Genomic DNA, 19214 nt, shown 5'->3' on the forward strand with positions numbered 1-19214 from the left:
AGCAAAGGCGGTAAGAGTCTTCGAACAGCTGCCCGAAAGTTTACAGCAGCCTTGGCCTACTTGATAGTGAAAGAGAAAGGACGCGCGCAATTGGAGGTCTAGGTGATTTGCGGTCAAGAGCTTCTTTTACCCCTGTTAACGCGTTCGACTGACTTCAGGCCACAATCCCCTTGTGGATACACGTAGTGTTGGAGATGAATGATCTTGAAGGGCACCTGAGCAACAGTTGCTTCGCCCTGCCACCACACCGTTTAGTAGGCCTAGTTGCCACTCCATTATTGAAAAGACAGAAGGATCAGACACTACTTCACCCAAGTTCTAGGGGACAGGGCGGTATAAGTCGCCGGAGGGTAGCCCAACTATCGCTTGGGGCATGTATGTGTGAAACGAGATGCCCGATTCTAGCATCATCATGGCTTGCACTGAACCTCCAGCACCACGAATTACTCAACCTCTCCCGGCTTCAGTTTGCTCCAGTCACTTTCATGCACTTCCTCCACGTCCGGGAAAAGACCAAGCGACGGAATCGACAGGGGATTTATCTTCTTGTTGATCTGGTGTACTAAGTTAGCTGTCAGTTGCACCCTGGTATGCGCTCAGCGCATCACTCACAGATTCGTTGATATGCCTGAAATCTGTCGATTGCTTGAAACCCCACACATTCCACTACAGATTCTTCAGCCCGTTACTCAACAGAGCATGATCATATCCAACCGTCCTCCACTTCAATTTAAAGTGTTGCATTGTAAACTGGATCAGAACCACACGGCCCTTGGATAGGTCTCAGATCTAATTCCGACATCGTCTTTCCCAGCATGTACGGCGCACGATTTTTAGCCAGCAGAGCCTTGGGCTTGTTGAGCGCAGCAACGCACAGCGACGATTTTCTCGTAAGCTCATGTGTGTGCGCAAGGCTGGCGTGGTAGACGCCCATGTTGAATGTTGGCTCGTATGAAGGGGGCCCAGAAAACGAGCTCCGAGCGCCCTGACTCTAGATAGAGGCCGATTCGCTCGGTTGACGGGGGAGGATAGAATCGAAAGCTGATGGGAGACAGTGTAGGAGATGGCTTGAAACTGAATCAGAGCTGTAATTGGCATGGTTCAAACCGAAGCTGTACAGTAGCTGACAACTACATGTCTTTTCACCGCAGTTTGGAATTAGTACAGCGTTTTGAGGATCCATCAGCAATGGTCACTCAGGATAAACATTCGGGATGCAGCCCATCCATGTTGAAGTGACTGTCTTGTATCACCGTTTGGAAGGACCGTGGTGTCATTGAATCCAGGATCATTATGCGACCAAAGTAACGCCGGATACAAGTATAACCTTAACTCTGTTCCAATACTCCGATCAACGCCCAAGAAATTTTTCAGAGCATGGCCGTCAGGCGCAGACGTCCCCGCCAGTACGACTGGATGGCGGCTCAGTTTTCACGCAGCGATAGCTTGCTGCTGAGGTGGAGGTGGAGGTGCTTCGAGCCTCGTGTTTTCGGCCATCATGCGACCCATGGTGATACCGACGCCTTCTATCACAGCAAGGAGGACAGCACAACCGATTGCGTTGTTCCGCATTGCTCTGGGACCTCCTCGAACGGCGAGTGCGCCGCCTGCGGCGGGATTAGTGATACTAGAAGAGGGTCCTTATGAATCGCGGATGTAGATCATGCGCTGCAAGTATGCAACATTGAAGTAGTGACGATAACGATAACACGAACCTGTCATGAACCCCCCGATGATTGCATTCCACGGGTCTTCCTTCTTCCTGATTCACCGGTTAGCGCGAGAACAGATGATATTGCAATACTTGAACAGTAACGCCAGTATACCTTATCCCCTTGACAGCGCAATCAAATGTAGAGAACAGGCCCCCCCATACTCCGAAGTTGCCCCCGAGTACTGGTGCTCTTGCTTTGATAGCTGTTACCGCACCTATACGTCGCTCTCCAAGGGGAGAGTTACTGACATACTCTGAGTACATCTCTCTTGAGGATAGACGAGGTATGAGTTTACCGGAACCCCTTGATGCCATGCCATATAGCTCCGCCAATGGCCTGAAAGCGGTTAGCTCAGGGCTCGGATAGAGCGATGAGAGCCCAAACACGTACGCCCATGCAAAAGGCACCGCCGAAGTCGCTGAGGGCAACCCAAGGACAGGGGTCTCGAGTGTGATCCATGGTGGGACCAGGCGGGACTTTGGATGTGGTTGAGGTGGGTTGGAATGGATGATGATATCATCTATGCACGGCAGTACGTTCCCCCGAACCCCGATTGGGGAGGGGTTCTACACACCGTATTAAATGTCCTTTTGAGAAACCGTGAATTGTTATTAGCTGCGGAAGGTATACCGGTCATAACATAGATCCCTTGAGTGTCGATCGAATAGAGCAGACCCAAACGGAGCATTTCCAGGCTATTGTCACCAAGAGAACGGGCGGAGACGGTTCCCTTGTGCGATTCCTGAGGAGCTCAGAGGTTGTACACACATGAAGAAATAGAAGTATCTTTTTCGGTCGTACTCCGTAGGATAGAGGTATCTCGACATGTTGACGGAGTTATCCAACCGAGAACAAGCCAGTCTCACTCAAAACCTCGTGGCAGGACTAGGGTAGAGAGATCAACACGTCTATTGACATGAGTTGAGTGGTGCAGAAGTCAACTTTCCATCTTAATCGTAATCAACATGCGCCCCTCGCGCATGCACAGTCACAGCCAATTGCCTATGCAGTAAGCTCGCTGATTCTGGTTTGAGGATTACCAATCCGAGGCACGTTCAAGGCCGTTCGGAATGTTCCGAAGCTGGCCCGGGAGAGAAGGGACAAGGACTGTTCCTACACAGTATAAATGAGCAATCCGCTAGCCCACAGAATGAATGAACAATGCGTATACCGAACGTGTTAGCAACTTGGAAAAAGCATTGTATAGAAAGCGAAGGAAAGGGTGGTGGCAAGCCGTTGGCCATTGGGGGGTGACATGGTGAATGTTCTTACCAATCTCGTTTTGATATTAGCGCATCTCTTGAGCACGGTCTTCTTGCGACCAACAAGTCCCTACTGTCAACCTCTCTACTCTAGGGACGCCCCCCCTGTGAAGACTCTCCAAGCCAACCTTCATCAACCTACGCCCCGTTTAGACCCAACTGCCATCGCCGGGAGCATCTGCGCGGCTGCGGTCGTGCTCGTACCTGTGCCGTCGCAGGACACATCATTCCGCCTACATTCTGCCAACGTGTGGCTTGGCGACAACGGCCCATATCTCCATTTTCAGGTACCGTCACCACAACCCCCACCCCCACCGCTCCCCTCACAAACAATACTGTACGTACACACTCTCCTGGCTGCTGGTTCGTGGTTGGATAGCCGGCTGCTAGTATCGCGAGGCTGGTCGCACAGCAGTGCCTGTCAGGGGAGTGCCGAGGAAAGGCGAGGGGTTATCGACTTCGACTGACATCCATTCAGATCGATTTGAACAGCATTCGGCCTTCTGTTTTCTACGAGTACGTTGGTGCATCTGGAAGCAATCAAGGAGCCGTAAAGGTCATCGGAAAGCTTGTTTCCACCGCAAGACGCCTGTTCCGCGCCTTCGAATCCACGAGGCCACCGATCCGGACAGGGGTACAAACAACAGCAGGAACTGGGCTTGAACGCGGTTTTGGATAACACGGTGATAGCTTTGGTGTGGGGGAAACAAGAATAACTGTCCATCTGGTACTGCCCGAAGGCTGCTGGTGATCATGGCGGGCCCAGCTGCAGGTACGTGCCGTGATTTGGGCCCCATCCTCAAGTCCATCTACTTTCACACTCTCGTCGTTGCGACACTTGGGTTCTTCAACACTGTCATCAGCTTGCTGACACCCTTCGCCCTCTCCCCAGGATACAACCTGACCCGTTCCGCATCCTCCCCGCTGCGCTCCAACTCGGATACCACAAGTCCAATGTACCCCGACCGGCCGATACGTCCTCTGCCATCGCGACCCTTGCGCTCGCGCTTGTCCCCAGAGCAGGCCAAATCCATCGTCTACCCGCCTGCGCCCCCGTCCTCCACAGCGCTGTTCAACTTCCCATATTCCCCCGTGGAAAGCCGGGCCAGCCCGCGCGTAGAGGTGCGAAGGGGCGACAGCGATCATCATGCTTGTCACTGCGGGCAGGACCACTCGGACGGCGAGAGCGGAGACGAGAACTATGACGAGTACAAAGTGGATGAGCGTGGGCGCCCGGTGCCCACGTCTCCGAGCGATCCCTATAGCAGAAGGCAGGGTGGAAAGGCTACAGGCACCGGATATCCAAAGCCGGCGTCGACGACGTCTTCGGCAGACGGCTACGAGTCTTTTGAGAACACAAACAACAAAAAGAAGCGCAAGATCCCGAATATGGGGGGCACCAGTGCACACCACTCGAGTCTGTCTGCGGAAATGGCTAGTATGGGTATCTCTGGACATGACGGAGCCACCTCTGACGATACGGATGGACCGGGGAGGTATTATGCATCGGCACCCTCGACTCCACAGAACAACGGATCTGGTACAGGCATCTCAGGCGCGGGGCGAGGGCGATTTGGGCGCTCAGGGTCAGGAAGGTCGGAGCGGCGTGTGCTAGGCCAGACGAACTCGGCCAATCTGAATCTGGCCCACGTCAAGGCTAACAGCAACAAGCGTACGTCCCCTAACCCACCTCGGCAAAACCAAGCCTTCTCTACCGTCCGTGCACTGACCCTCTTTTCTCTCCAGGACCCCAAGACAACAGCGGCATCATCTCGACCGCCATCGCAAACGCCCAAGCGACTCCGCCATCCCAAAGCAATGAGAACGTGAGCCTGCTGCACCAGGAGGCTTCCAAGCCCACCGCGAACAAGACCCAATTCACCTTCACCTGCGGCTCCGATTCTGCTAGCCAGATGGTGTGGCCTGGCCACCAAAACGGCGCAGATCCGCAGCCTCCGGGTGCATATCCCTCCGACCGTCACGGTCCTCCACCACGGCGTCCCGCTCACCCTACTGCCGCTACCCGCACGACACCGACTGCGGGCTACGACAGGCCCCCGCAGGGCGCACCTGCAACTGGGCCTCCCAATGGCGCCTCCCATCCGCAGGCAGGCAAGGCTCCTCCCCCGAATAACGGTGGTGCGCACGCGACTACTGGCCAGCAGCCACCACCTGCCCCTCCGCCGCCAAAGCCACGCCGCAGCGCTTCGAAATTGTACGCCTATGCCGCACGCAAGCGCAGGTTGGCCCAACAGTATGCAAACTTCCATAACCCTCCAGCCCAGCCATGGATTTGCCAGTTCTGCGAGTACGAGGCCATATTCGGCGTGCCACCGGTGGCTTTGATAAGGAAGTACGAGATGAAGGACAGGAAAGAAAGGAAGCGGCTTGCGGAGAAGCGACGGCTCCTGGAAAAGGCCCGCATGAAGGGACGAAAGGGAAAGAAGGGAAACAAGAAGGGTCAGAACAATGCGAACAACGCTCAGCACAATCAAAATGTTCCACCTGGCAGCTACGACAGGCACCCCGACGATGCGTCTCTCGATCCGGGAGACGAATACTACGATGACGACTACGACGACAACTTCCCTCCTCCCCACCCCACTATGGGTCCGGGGTGCTTTGATCAAGCAGGCTGCGTCCATCATCACGACGGAAGCCCAGCGGCACTTCCTGGTGATCCCCGCGGAGGAGGTAGAAGCGCCGCCGTTGGTGCTTAGCTTTCGGACATGACGGGGTGGGCCGTCTTTGTTCTTGCCTTATTTTGCGTTCTGTTCTCTTTCGTCTTCACTGCTACGCTGGTGGAGGCTATTCAGCTATATCATCGCGCCTGGGTGCATATCTCACGGAGGTTCGTCTCGCTCTTCTGAGGTGTAGAACTAGAGAGCCATCCTGATATCGGGACCTTTGGATCAAATTCGCTAATTCCGCTCGCTTTCAACAGCGGCTCGACCGGTATTACGGATTGTTCTAGGTTGTCTCACTTTGGGTAGAGCATCCTCCTGCCGATGACGAACCGGCCTCTATCGTGGCGCTCCTTGACAAAATTACGTTCCTTTGGGCGAATATTCCAGCATCCATACATCATCCTTGCATTGCCCTCAATCCGGATCCTTCTAACTTTCTCCACCGTTCGTCCTCAAAACTCAAAACAATAGCATCACCAACCCATAACACCTGTCCGATGACATAAAAACCCCACTCTGCATCCTCGCTCGAACCACTCCTGCCGGACCAGACGCGCTGTTTGGATGGAAGCATTCAATGAATAGCATGTGCGTGTGGACAAGGAAAAGTTCCCCTGCGAGCATTAATACGAGCGCTGTGGCTAGGTACGCCTGCTGATTTGCTCCGGAGCAGCAGTTCGTATGTAGTACTGAATAAGAAACACGCGTTCAAACATAGGTTCACCCAATTGGTGCTCGTGACGTTGTCTGGAGTGTATGCACTGTGTGATGAAGGGTGTCTATAACACCGCTTGTCCCTTCGCTATAGAGTCGGTGAGAAATGAATGGGATATGTATAACGTTTACTTGGAGGCTCAATTGGGCCATACAGATTGCCCACAATTACCTACAGAAGACCGGAGCTCTGGAGTCTGTGTAATCATATACTTGCCTTCACTGAATCTTCTTTCCGAAAATATACACTTCCTAAGCTCTTGGGAAAAGTGCTAAGCAGGTATGATATATATAGACCACTCCCATTCTCCCTGAAATGGCGTCCTATTGGTTTCTCGAGCAATAGCTGAGCTGTTGCATTACGTCTAAGTGACTCTTTGCTTGATAGATAGTTAAGCCCCAGCCATGGGCCGGGTCAAATCTCATTGCACGCTAGGTAAATACCGGAACGTGCAACCATCGTGAGTGGCCACGGAGGTAGACATAGATCCTTCACTGTCGCACCACACACGCTACATCCAACTAGGGCGCAAATATAACCCTCAGAGACCAGAGCAGTGCCGGAAAAACGAAAAATAAAGAAAAAATGTCGCTTCTGCGGATCGAACGCAGTACCTCCAGATACCAACATTTCGTTCAATACTGAAGTTTGCAGCATAGTCTTCCCCATACTGATTTCTTCAGTCTGGCGCTCTCCCAAGTGAGCTAAAGCGACTTTGTTTTTGTTGAATGGCAAAATATTTCGAAATATTTTATGATATACTTGAATGCACTGGTGTTGGGGTAAGTGTTCAACATTCGCCACCCAGGAGCCGCCATAGAACCGCGGAGAACCAGCCAAGGCCTGGCCTTAGTCAAGTTCTATACATATTACTTATGCAACGAATAATTTATATCTGCTGTGGCTGCAAGATACTCAGATTATCTAAGGCACTTATTGTTTGAAACGCTGACAAGTGCTGTCGCCCAGCTCTGCCCAGGCTTCTGTGCTGCACACGTCACGCGGGTGGCGAATTTTGAATACTTGCCCCTGAACACCAAGTATTTTTTGGAAATGTAAGTGTACAGACTGCTCAGCAGGGCAAAGAGGAAGCTAGGAAAGCCGCTATTGACTCTCTTCCTCTGGTTTCCTATCACTTCTTCTTCATCGTTCTAAGTTTTATGCCAAAATTCCCATCTCCCACACACTGCACATCCCACCTCAACCCACTGACATACTCATTGCGTTCTCTACACAGCAAACAGCAAGAGCAGAAGCATAACTCAGCCGAGACTCGGATTTGAAACTTCGGTGAACTTCGGGTTTTTGCGGTCGTTTCGTTGTAGAAAATAGGCGGTTGTGAGACTAATGTACACTAACTCACCATCAAGCCAGCTTTAGGGACTCAGGTGCCGTAGTGGCGTTAAGTGGATTGGGAGAGGAGGAGACAGGGGGAGTGTGGAAGGGGAGACAGCGAGGATACGGGGTGATGAGTGGGTGAAAAACTAAAGACGGGAAAGGGATTGCGGCTCGGGGGAGTGTCCAGAGGATCCGTAACAGTTTGCTTTAGGAATGAGCAATAAAGCGCGTAGCTGATCTAATCTATTGAACAGAATCCACGGGTTCAGAATGTTACGTGCCGGTATAACAAGCTAATCATGCCCTACCGCGAAGTGATCTGGATAGGCAGTATCCTCAAGCGGCCACGGCCACGACCACGATTGCGTTGGTTGCAGGGTTAACAGTAAACTCCGACTTTCTCTCGAATGGGCGAAATCATTTCATGGAAAAACTGGCCGAGTAGCCTGTACAACTCAAGGGTGAACTGCGAATGCTTGCCTTTCTATTTTTGCAAAAAAAGACACAAAAAGGAAGTGCGCCAACATAAATAGAAGATAGGCCGTTGAGACCCAATTGCATGCTGGCTGTATTGCTTCCATCGGATCCTTACAATATCGGAAGGAGCACTGTTCGCGGTCGGTACGCATACGGACTTCTACCTGAAAGTGCCTTAGATGCTTGGTCGACTCATCAGTGCTTTGCCCAAGTTTATGCACTCCTGCCCATTGTGTGTCGAGGTGGTAAAAGTTACCAGCCGCCCACGTCCAAATCATGTGTGAGCGTTGGCAGAGACTGTGCGCGCAGAGACAGAGCCGCACCAGCAAGATATTATTGCCGCCTTAATAACTCCTCATTAGCTGTTACTAGGTCGTGCGTTAGCAGATCTAAAACATGTGCTTCCTGAATATTATCCTAACACTTGGGAAGGTGGAAACCTGCGACTTCCAATCTGGCGGCCGAAACTGTGCACAGAGGCAGCGGCATTTTTTCTCCGGGCTGTCAGCTGCTTGCTTGGGCGCCACGGTCAACTCATGACTCTTTGACTTGCACCACAGGCTGGTATGCACTCACTTGACAATTGATAATGTATTGATTAGATGGGCTACGTCAACGGCAGACAGAGCCCAGAAATACCGCTATATAAGCTCCGCCGGTAGGTCATCATACCTCGTACCCTATCCTACCCGTGGTCGCAGACACATTGACACGAGTATTCACATCTACTAGTTTCAATTTAGATGATTTCCGCGTACGATCCACCGCTCGAATTGTCGAAACTCTCACCAACTAGGGAATGGCTCACCCATGGAGCCATATGCCGATGCCAAACGTCCCACAGTCCTTGGACGGCCGGTTTCCGGAACTACATGGCCGATTCACTTTGGTTCACTCCAGTAACAATATTCGTACCCACTGGCAGTCCTATCAGAAGCGCAGAGCCCTTGTGACAAGCGATAACAGTATCATATATCTTTACCGAAACCCAGACTCGGGTCAAGCGGTCGCGGTAAAGCAATGGCGTTACAAAGACGCTCCATCGACAACCCGGTGGTCTACAACGAACATATCGGGTTTACGCAAACTTCTGAACGAGATCTCTGCTCTCAGAGCTCTCCCATTTCATGAAGCTATTATACAATGCAAAGGAGTGATAATGTCAGGAAGAGCGGATACCGCAGAGCTGATACTGGAATACTGTCCGTGGAGAAGCTTGTCGTACGTTGCAAGGCTTACGTACTCGAGTGGCCAGTTTTGTATCGTGCACAATGAAACCTGTTTGTTGAGCATATTTGTGCAGCTTAGCGCTGCGCTTGCCTTTCTGCACGAGGGAATGGGACGCCCGACGGACTGGAACAGAAAACCTCCTGGAAATGGCCACTGGAGATGTATGGTTCATAGAGCCATACATCCAAGTAATATACTCGTAAAACACTTGGGGGACCGAGCCGACCGTGGGGATATTCTAGTCAAGCTTGGTGACTTTGGAAATGCTGCATTCTTTCTGGAGAACCCAAATTTGCAACCGGAGGCTTTGGGATATCCCATCTGTTGGCCTCCCGAGATGCGCAATCCCGCGTACATATGGACTTCCGCCCCGTATGGACCACCTGCGGACATCTGGGCTATTGGGGCCGTTATTCACCAACTCGTTCACGGAAAGTATCCCATCGAAAGTGTTCCGGATATCATCAGAAGGTTGGACCAGAACGGTCCAATGAGCCGCTACTGGCATATCGTTGGCCTACTTGGCCGATCGGGCGGCGTTATCTTTACTGCCAGATCGTTGCGGAAAGGATAGTCACTCCAGTACATCAGCAGCCACCACTTCCGTGGATGCCAATTGTGGGGGTTCCGCAGCCGTGCCCTCCACTCAGTAACGAATTCAATGCCTGCATGATGCTCGCCTTGGAAAGGAATCCTTTTTCTCGAGCAAGGGCGGACTATCTTCTGGAACGGGTCCGCCACTTGTACAACCAACGTTTATCGGAACCAATTCCAGCAAACATAGCTAACCAGCGAGATCTCCCGAATTAACGGGAAGGATGGGGTGCAGAAGTACATAGCGTTCTCTGGGTAGCCAGGACACCGAGACGCCATGAGGCCATGAAGTGTATACAGAAGAAACAAGATAACAATTGCTAGACGACAGTTGGTATTCACCATGCATGCTTACTTATTTGTACAATTTCACTGTCTGACCAATACTTTCCAAGTGAATCTAAATCAGAGTTCACAATATAAGTATACATACAAACACTTCTTCAACATTTCTCAACAATGTAACACTCTGCCCAACATAGTGATTGATGATAGTTCGCGAATAGCGGAACTCGTGAATTTTTAGACTGCTGTTGTGCATGAACGGTATACCCCATATACCCAATTGCGATCCAAAGGTCTATCTTCCATGCATGGCACTTTCACAGCAAGACGAACACTAAGCGCGTAGTCTAGTCATGAATCATCAATTTCCCTTCTATATTAAAGCTGATGCCTAAGTACCACTACTTTGTCAAAGAACAATGTTTCTCTCTGAATGTCTCATGAACCCCATTGCAGTGAATGAACATAGTAGGCAACTGTTACAGACGTCTTCCCACATATAAATTGCCACGCCTGTTCTACACTTTTCCATCCGCATCTCTGCAAGACGCAACCCAACTCAACCGGTTTGAGTGTCACCCCGCAACACAGAGTGCTGAAAGATGGAGCCCGTCCCCCTTCGCGCAGCTATCGGGGCGGACATGGCCAAGAACTTTCAATATACCGACGCGGACGTTACCGCATCCGACGAGTGCTTCATCTGTATGCAGCCTTACGCTCCATTCAACCCCGTTGGCTGTCATGCCATAAAGCTGAAACCATGCGGTCACGTCGTGGGCTTTCAGTGTCTGAGCAAATGGAACGCAACAAATCCTGAAGCGGCATGCCTCTTGTGCCGGCAGAGGCTTGCCTTGCAATTCGCCAGCAAAATCGATCAAGTTCTTCTCTGGCTCGCACGGTCTGAGTTCTTCGACGCCTTTGATGATCTATTGGCCGCGATGCATAGGGACGACGACCCACGGAAGACATACCATCTACGCAACGCGCTTGTACGTGGCGAGATTACGATTTCGGAACGTCTCCGCCTATTGCGCGATGTCGTCGAGCTGCATTCATGGGTACACGCTGTCATCGCCGTTATCTACATCTTCGGTCTAGCTCTGGTTTCCGCCGGCACTCAGATAGTGTTTTCCGCTCTGGAAAACACCACTGTAGGCTGTGCCGAAGCGCTAGTACCGAGATGGCGTCCCCAAGCAGCAGCATTCCTTCAAGGCGTTGACATCTGGATCTTTGGCGAGGGAAATGTGATTTGGCGACTGGTGCACTTGCGCCCTATTCCTTGGATTATCATTCGGACTCTGCTCGGCGCTCACGGTTTTCTGTATGCCTTCTTCGTTTCCACGTCAATGGCTATATGCCTGTTGGCGGGTCGTCACTGAAGCAGTACCCACAGCGAAGAGGATGGCCGGACATGAGGTTGGATGATACCTTTTGGGAGCGACCTCGCGCACTGATGCAGTAGATCAGTTATCTGTATGCAAATGGTTAGCCAAGTTTGCAAGGTGGCAGCAGGATGTAGGCGCATGTGAGCTGTTCGATGAGTTCGTATTCTCATCTGCATATTGGGATTCGATAGAAGCGTTGGCGTGTGTTTCTGTGTCATTCATGCCATGCGGTATTGAGACTATATCATGAGTATGTATATCAATAAGAAAAGGCATCATTCCGATGAGATCTTGTGTCGTTGATTTTTGCAAGTGAAGGTGAATGAGTGACCTTGTGAGTTTCCAAACCCCAAAAAGGATGCCAAGGCCATTAGCGCCATAACCTTGTTCCAACCCACCTCCACCCGCCATAGTCCTATCCATCTTCTGCCTCTTCATCTAGCTGATCAAGCCGCTTTACTTTGACTCCTTGTCGCAATTATTAGGGCACTAGACGTCACGAAGCTCAGATGCGGCAACTCGGAGCAGCCGGCGGGACCCACCCCGAGCGATGTTCATATCGCCGACAAGTATGAGCTCAGGTAAGTTTCTTCTTTGAGAGAGGCGCAATCTCTCATTAGAAACGAGTGTTTTCACAATGGCTGTGATGACTTCTTCCTACACTTGAACATAGCGAATCTGGTAACTGCCCATGGAATCACCCTGCGGTTTTGGCAACATAACCCAGGTGAAGAAGTGGCGTCATGTTGCAGGTTTTCGAATGCAGATCAAAGAGAGTACTGAGCCTTCATCAGGAAGAACCTGATAGTGGAAGAGGAACGAACACGACTGGTGCTGACGTATGCGTTTAGTGCCCTGTTGAGGGTCATCCCTGGAGGATTCCATCCTGCGCACCGACAGTTCAATAATCGAGAGCCCGTAACATGAACTTGTAGCGCTCCCAGCCGGCACCTTCTATTATCTTCGACGAAGAAGAGAGTGCTCTTGTCGTCAGCGGCTATGGGTCCTTCTCATATTCATATTTACTCGTCGGTCCATGGGCGGTTCCATCGTCGCATGGTGGCGAACCGACCGAGCCGAAGCAAGGTTCCAAGCCCGTGGGATGCTGCGCTGTGTCCACCGAATATGTTATCAAGCGCCATATGGCCAATTGGCCATGGCCCGACCAAAGGCTTGAACGACCCAGTGTGACATTACCCCAGTCCAGTGTACTCCGTACGCACTCATCAGGTAGGGGTGGCCGCGTTGGAGCCACCAGGCCATTTGCGGAGTGCTTCTATGCCGATGAATAGTGTGTTGGGGAGGCGCAAACGCCGATTCATTGAACTGCAAGTGGTGTCATCATAGCGAGTAGAAGAGCAGGAGAATAAACGCTGAGATCTTCCACAACGTTAAGATGAGCCCGACAGTGATGCACCAGCTATGGGACAACTCCTGTTGGGACCAGCATGGCATTTTATTGACCTGTATTGTTACCTGTGCACCAGAGGAACAGACAATCCTTCCACCACACCATAACGCGCAAATAGGGGAACACCGGCGTTTTGCTTTACCTCAGGCCACACGGTCGGAGGACGGCGGACACCCCAGCAAGGATCCATAGGCCCCAGATATGGCTGGGCAAAGCTACTCGCACCACATGCCAACCGGAGGTTTGCAGCTGACAAGAGTGCGTTCCGTTCTGCGAAGTCCGGAGGTCCAATATTACGAGTGAGATACGCAAGTAGCTGGGGACAGACTTTTCCGACTGTACTTACTTTGCAACTACTTTACTGTGGCAATCAACAAAGAGAAATACTCCCACTTGTTTTATCAACCATGCAAAGACGTGCAAGAGGGCAGCGTCGCCAGCACGTTGCACAACGTCTGCACGAGGGTACGCTGACGATTGCATCATGGCTTCAGTCATGTTGCCGAATTCCTGGGAGTTCGGACTTCCAGCATCGATCCTTACCTCGAGAACAAGTCAACTACTAGAAGGCTCATGCACGAACGTGGTGCGTATTCTCGAGGCTTCTGGTCAGGCGGTCTCCTTTCTAGATCTACAAGCATCTGGCCGACGTGGACTACGGTAACACATGTTGAGATACGGAGCACACTGTACAGAGTATGTGAATCATTATTGGAGTGCCGGTGGGCTTTCGGCGGAGTACAGACAGTTAGATTGGGAGGTAGCAGAGCCACAAGCACCGCCCCACGGAGGTGGACCAACAAAATCGCAACACCACCAACACCGGGATTATTCAGGGGCTGCGTGAGGCTCATGCGAAAGAAGGAGACGCGCAACGGGGCTGAGTGGCTCTCGGTCGGCGCCGCCTGAAACAAACCAGGGCGCGGAATTGATTGGTTGCTCTCCCGAACTGGGCGGCGGGACCCTGGAGCGTCTGAGACCGCAGTTTGTTTCACGAAACAACGGAGAATGCGTCTCTCGTCCACTCAGGTCGCCCATCCACGCGCACCGGCTGGGCGCAGGGTGGCAGGTGGCAGGGTGGCAGGTGGCACTGAACAAGAATGGCCGGCCAGGAGCGGCCTTCCTTGCGCAACGGAAATTGCTTTGCAGAGTCTCTTTTGATGGGCCGTTTCGCTGATGTGCATGGCATGGTAACCTCCGGCGCCCCCTCCCCTTTCCGAATCCCTATCTTTAACCAACTCCTCTCCCTCTTCTCACCCTCTCGCTTACTTTTCCCTTCCCCCTTTAAACGCAGGTCGCGCTTTGTCCTTTTCTTCGTTCTTTCACCGACGTAAACTCCCTGCGGCATTGTCCATCTGCTCAGACGGAGCGTTTGTCGAACAGTCCATTCTTTTCCCTTCACCGCCGCTAGCCACGATCATTACTGTCCTCATCTTCCGTGAGGATTAGGATATTCAACTCTTGAAAACGATCTCTTCATCCAACAGCTCTCTTTCCTGTATCTTTTTCCTCGAATACCCAGCCTTTCGCATACGACCTTCACGATGCGTTTCACTCTTTTTACCATTGCAGGTGCCTTCGCCGGGCTTGCTTGCGCGCAGACCTTCACCCAGTGCGACCCCACCAAGAAAGACTGCCCGAATGACCCAGCCATGGCGGCCACTTTCGACACCGACTTCCGCAAGGGCGCTGAATCCGTACGGGGCTGGAAGCAGACTGCCGGGTCCCTGACCTATTCCCAGGAAGGCGCCCAGTTTACGATAAACAAGAGGGGAGATGCCCCTACTATCCAATCAGAGGCCTATCTTTTCTTTGGATACGTCGAGGTCAAGATGAAGGCCAGTCCTGGCCAAGGCATTATCTCGTCAATCGTGCTGCAGTCCGAGGACCTGGACGAGGTCGATTGGGAATTCCTAGGCACCCATCCGAATTCGGTTCAAACGAACTTCTTCGGCAAAGGAAACACAACGACCTACGACCGAATGATCGAGGTAGGTGTCTCCAATGCCCAACCCGAGATGCACACCTATGCTCTGGACTGGACTGCCGAGAGGCTCGTTTACCTCATCGATGGCAAGCCCGTTAGGACGCTCAACTACGCCGACCCCAAAGCCAATGGGGGTAGAAATTATCCTCAGACCCCGTGCACCGTGAGATTGGGCATCTGGGCCGGAGGCGATCCTAGTAACGAAAAGGGTGTCATTGAGTGGGCAGAAGGCCCCACGGATTACAGCAAGGCGCCCTTCACCATGACTGTTGAGAGCGTCAAGGTCAAGAATTACTCCCCAGGCAAGGAATACAAATGGACCGACAAGAGCGGCAGCTGGCAATCCATTGAAGTCGTGGGGGCAGGGGATGTGAATGGTGCTCCCGAGAACAGCGTAACGCTCGCTCCAACGGCTTCCGCTACGGGGTCTTTGCAGTCAGGTATTGATGCTACTGGCAAAGCCCCGCAGCCATCTGCAACCGCTACCCAATCTAGCATCCCTGAGCAGTCTGACTCCCCTCAGGAATCGAGCTTGCCGTCCGAATCCGGCGCCGTTCCTCAGCCTCAAGAACCGTCTACGACCTGCACGGACGGCCAGGATCAGCCATCTGCAACTGCTACCCAATCTAGCATCCCTGAGCAGTCTGACTTCCCTCAGGAATCGAGCTTGCCGTCCGAATCCGGCGCCGTTCCTCAGCCTCAAGAACCGTCTACGACCTGCACGGACGGCCAGGAACAGCCACCTTATCCTACCACCCCGATCGGCCACAACGGCACGGCTCACGAGACGCCCTGCAATTGCGATGACATTGCCACGGTGACTGTGACTGGTGTCCCACCTCCAGCCCAGACTCCCACCACACTCATCACCAGCTCCGGCTATGGTGCGGATTTGCCTTCTACTCCTTCTGCTCAGCCTCCTGTCGACAACCCCGTTACCTCGTTCCCTCCCTACCAAACCGGTGGCATTGAGACGGACACCAACCCCCCGCCCAGCGTGCCCTTCCCGACCGGTGGCTTTCCTGCTTTGCCATCTGGTAATGCTTCCGCTCCGACGCCTTCGGCCCCTCTGGAATTCCCTGGCGCTGCGAGCAACAACAAGGCCAGCGTTCTCGCCATCCTCGTTGCCGCTGCTGTGATGTTCGTTTACTAAGGGATTCTTTTCAGTGCAAACTGTGAAGAGCGTAGCGAAGGGGAAGTCGGTCCACTCAATCTCTGTGTTTGCTTCTTTCAACAGCTTGGTTTTTCTATGAACTGAGGTGTCCATTTTGGGTTATTCTTGTCTTGATCTTGGGCTTGGGCATAATGCGGGTGTCAAATCTAGACCTCTGTATATACTTGCAAAAAGCAATTGGCATGTGCGTTCTAGGACATGCATATATGGTAGCCTTTGCGATAGCATCTTTTGCATATTGACTGACAATCGAGTATTGGCATATTGACATCTACGGCTCGCACATACAACTTGACAGATCCAGAGGTGCCATCCTTTTGATACGGCTCCTGCTCTGTAGATGAGACGATCGTGCTTGATCATCTCCAGCTTCTTCCCAAAATTACTTTACCTTGTCTAGGAGTTGTTGCAATCGCATCTGAAGTATCAACGGTTGGTTTTACGAAATTGCTTCTAGCTCGTTGCTTCCTCTTCTACGATTGCGATCACATTACCCTTACAAGTATACGTAAAAAAGGATAGATCCATGTGTCTCCTCCCGTAGACACGGCAGAGCTGTGAAGAACCACGCTAAACCCTCTTCGGACGTTGTTCTTGGCACTACCTCTCGCGCGTCTTCCGGCGCGTCTCCACGATCAGAGCAGAAGCCCGCCGCCAGCTCCAGGTTTTATTCATCCCCGCTCTGGTTCCGCCCGCTATGCTTACTGTGTCGCGAACTCCATAGGATTTATTCTTCTCTTACACGACCCTGAACTTGCTGTTACATATCGACAGCGGCGTGCTGGCAGCTCGCCTTCCCCGCAGTCATGGGTTATATCAAACAAATCACCATTCAAGGCTTCAAAAGGTTAGACTCCGCCTCATGCTCCGATGTTGGAAGCGCTGACATGGTATCTACCAGCTACAAGGAGCAAACCAAGATCGAACCGTTTTCCCCCAAAAGCAATGTCATTGTCGGCCGCAATGGATCGGGCAAGAGTAATTTCTTCGCCGCCGTACGATTCGTATTGGGCGATGACTACCACCATATGAGCAGGGAGGAACGGCAGGCACTTCTGCATGTATGTTAAGTTGACTTTATGGGACATGAATTGGCCTAACAAGTCCCTAGGAAGGCTCTGGCTCCGCCGTGATGTCAGCGTACGTCGAGGTGTGCTTTGACAACAGCCAGGACCGTTTCCACACAGGTCGCCCTGAATTCCACCTGCGCCGCACAATCGGTCAGAAGAAAGACGAGTACTCCATCGACGGGAAAAACGCGACCAAGGCTGAAGTGCAACAAATTCTCGAATCGGCCGGCTTCTCACGATCCAATCCATACTACATTGTGCCGCAGGGACGTGTGACGGCTCTCACAAACATGAAGGATGTGGAGCGACTCAATCTGCTGAAGGAGATCTCCGGCTCAAATGTCTACGAGACGCGGCGAACAGACAGTTTGAAGCTTTTGACGGATACGGACAATAAGCGCGCGAAGATCGATGAACTCGTTCAGGAAATTGAGAAACGTCTTGAGGAACTCGAGGATGAGCGGAAAGAGCTGGAGGACTACAACAAGAAAGACCGCGAAAAGCGGTGCTTGCTCTATGTCATAAACCGACAAGATGAGATCGCCTACGAGGAAAAGATCGCAGAGATCGATGCGCGGCGGCAGAATGGAATGGTCGATACGGACACCAACCGGGACCTTTTCATTGAGAACGAGAATGAGATGAAGCGGATCGATAATGAGATTGACCAGCTCAACGCCCAGATCGACCTTCTTAAAGACGAGCGAGAACAGCTGGAGGCGGATCGAAGAGACTCCGCACGGAGCAAAGCCAAGATCGAGCTGGAATATAGAGAGTTAACTGACGGGCAATCCGCGGCACAAAAGGCACGAAAGCAACACGATACAAATCTCAAGAACATCCAGCAGCAGATCAAGGCACGAGAGGACGAACTGTCCCAGATCCTTCCTCATTATGCAGCCAAGAAGGATGAAGAGAATGATCTCCGGTCACAACTGGCGGAAGCCGAAGGTCAGCGAAAACGGTTAGAGGACAAACAAGGTCGAACGGCGTACTACAAGAACAAGAAACAGCGAGATGACGCCTTGCGCGCTGAGATTGATGAGCTCAACATGGACCTCGCCACCAGGAAAGCAGTACTGATGGAGACAAACGAGGAGGTATCCAGTTTGCAGAAGGAGGTGAAAAAGCTAGAAAGCGATATTGCCAGCCTCCGCACGACGATCGAAAACCAGAGTGATAACACTCAAAATCATGCGGCGCAGGTACAGAAAGCTAAAGATGCGAACGAGCGTCTTGTAGACCAGAGAAAGGAGCTCTGGAGAGAAGACGCGAAAATCACATCACAACTTTCCAACGCCAAATCCCAACTCCAGACGGCTGAGAGCAGATTGTCGCATCTTATGGACCATCATACCAGCAGAGGACTAGAGACGCTCCGGCGTTTGAAGACGCAGCATCAGTTGGGTGGAGTCTACGGAACTGTTGCTGAGCTGATGAAGGTCAATAGCAACTACAAGACCGCGGCGGAAGTCAGTGCTGGGAATAGCCTGTTCCATCTTATCGTCGACAATGCCAACACTGCTACCAGAGTCGTAGAGCTGCTTAACAAGGAGAAAGGAGGGCGTGTGACTTGCATACCCCTTGTTGGCATAAAACCGAAGAATCCACAGCTTCCCAAGTCGACTGATGCCCAACCCCTGTTACAGAAAATCGAATACGATCCCAGGTTTGAGCCTGCGTTCAGGTCAATCTTCGGTAATGTGATCATATGTCCGGATTTGACGATCGCCGCTGGCTATGCTCGTACCCACGGTGTGAAGGCACTCACCCCCGATGGAGACAAGGCGGAAAAGAAGGGTGCGTTATATGGTGGATGGGCCGATCCCTCCAAATCACGCCTTGATGCTGTGCACAATGTCAAACAGTTGCGCGATGCAGTCG

General features: G+C 52.1%; 6 protein-coding genes across 6 annotated transcripts; 5 read left to right on the top strand and 1 right to left on the bottom strand.

Moving 5' to 3' along the window:
- Nucleotides 1-1455: 1455 nt before the first annotated feature.
- Nucleotides 1456-2174, bottom strand: EI97DRAFT_349908 (putative mitochondrial inner membrane translocase subunit; the record flags this gene model as incomplete). The annotated part of the gene is made up of 5 exons (XM_033794827.1): nt 1456-1607; nt 1716-1762; nt 1827-1958; nt 2011-2051; nt 2106-2174. Coding segments are annotated over 5 exons (441 nt in total), but the record flags the coding sequence as incomplete, so codon positions are not given.
- Nucleotides 2175-3730: 1556 nt separating this feature from the next.
- On the top strand, nt 3731-5697 carry EI97DRAFT_458434 (uncharacterized protein; the record flags this gene model as incomplete). Its single annotated transcript, XM_033800911.1, has 2 exons — nt 3731-4649; nt 4724-5697. 2 exons carry the CDS (start codon nt 3731-3733, stop codon nt 5695-5697), a joined length of 1893 nt encoding a protein of 630 aa, XP_033654048.1.
- A 3628-nt stretch (nt 5698-9325) lies between these two features.
- On the top strand, nt 9326-10022 carry EI97DRAFT_433343 (kinase-like protein). Its single transcript, XM_033798371.1, has one exon. It carries the CDS (start codon nt 9354-9356, stop codon nt 9996-9998), a length of 645 nt encoding a protein of 214 aa, XP_033654049.1. The 5' UTR covers nt 9326-9353; the 3' UTR covers nt 9999-10022.
- A 749-nt stretch (nt 10023-10771) lies between these two features.
- EI97DRAFT_433344 (uncharacterized protein) lies at nt 10772-11993 on the top strand. Its single transcript, XM_033798372.1, has one exon. It carries the CDS (start codon nt 10906-10908, stop codon nt 11680-11682), a length of 777 nt encoding a protein of 258 aa, XP_033654050.1. The 5' UTR covers nt 10772-10905; the 3' UTR covers nt 11683-11993.
- A 2650-nt stretch (nt 11994-14643) lies between these two features.
- On the top strand, nt 14644-16239 carry EI97DRAFT_377217 (concanavalin A-like lectin/glucanase; the record flags this gene model as incomplete). The annotated part of the gene is made up of 2 exons (XM_033795596.1): nt 14644-15639; nt 15874-16239. 2 exons carry the CDS (start codon nt 14644-14646, stop codon nt 16237-16239), a joined length of 1362 nt encoding a protein of 453 aa, XP_033654051.1.
- Nucleotides 16240-16781: 542 nt separating this feature from the next.
- EI97DRAFT_42879 (RecF/RecN/SMC protein) lies at nt 16782-17824 on the top strand. Its single transcript, XM_033797289.1, has 4 exons — nt 16782-17107; nt 17162-17321; nt 17372-17629; nt 17698-17824. The coding sequence occupies exons 1-4, from the start codon at nt 17067-17069 to the stop codon at nt 17725-17727; spliced, it is 489 nt and encodes a 162-aa protein (XP_033654052.1). The 5' UTR covers nt 16782-17066; the 3' UTR covers nt 17728-17824.
- The last annotated feature ends 1390 nt before the right edge of the window (nt 17825-19214 follow it).

Source organism: Westerdykella ornata (genome assembly GCF_010094085.1).
Source record: "Westerdykella ornata strain CBS 379.55 unplaced genomic scaffold EI97scaffold_10, whole genome shotgun sequence".
NCBI classification, from domain to species: Eukaryota; Fungi; Ascomycota; class Dothideomycetes; order Pleosporales; family Sporormiaceae; genus Westerdykella; species Westerdykella ornata.

Bases quoted from the DNA above. Each gene is read 5' to 3' on its own strand.
- EI97DRAFT_433344 (XM_033798372.1), top strand. From the start codon at position 10,906: ATGGAGCCCGTCCCCCTTCGCGCAGCTATCGGGGCGGACATGGCCAAG.
- EI97DRAFT_433343 (XM_033798371.1), top strand. From the start codon at position 9,354: ATGTCAGGAAGAGCGGATACCGCAGAGCTGATACTGGAATACTGTCCG.
- EI97DRAFT_42879 (XM_033797289.1), top strand. From the start codon at position 17,067: ATGGGTTATATCAAACAAATCACCATTCAAGGCTTCAAAAG. The intron at 17,322-17,371 runs GTATGTTAAGTT...ACAAGTCCCTAG, and splicing joins AACGGCAGGCACTTCTGCAT to GAAGGCTCTGGCTCCGCCGT. The intron at 17,630-17,697 runs GTGGAGCGACTC...GCGAACAGACAG, and splicing joins CTCTCACAAACATGAAGGAT to TTTGAAGCTTTTGACGGATA.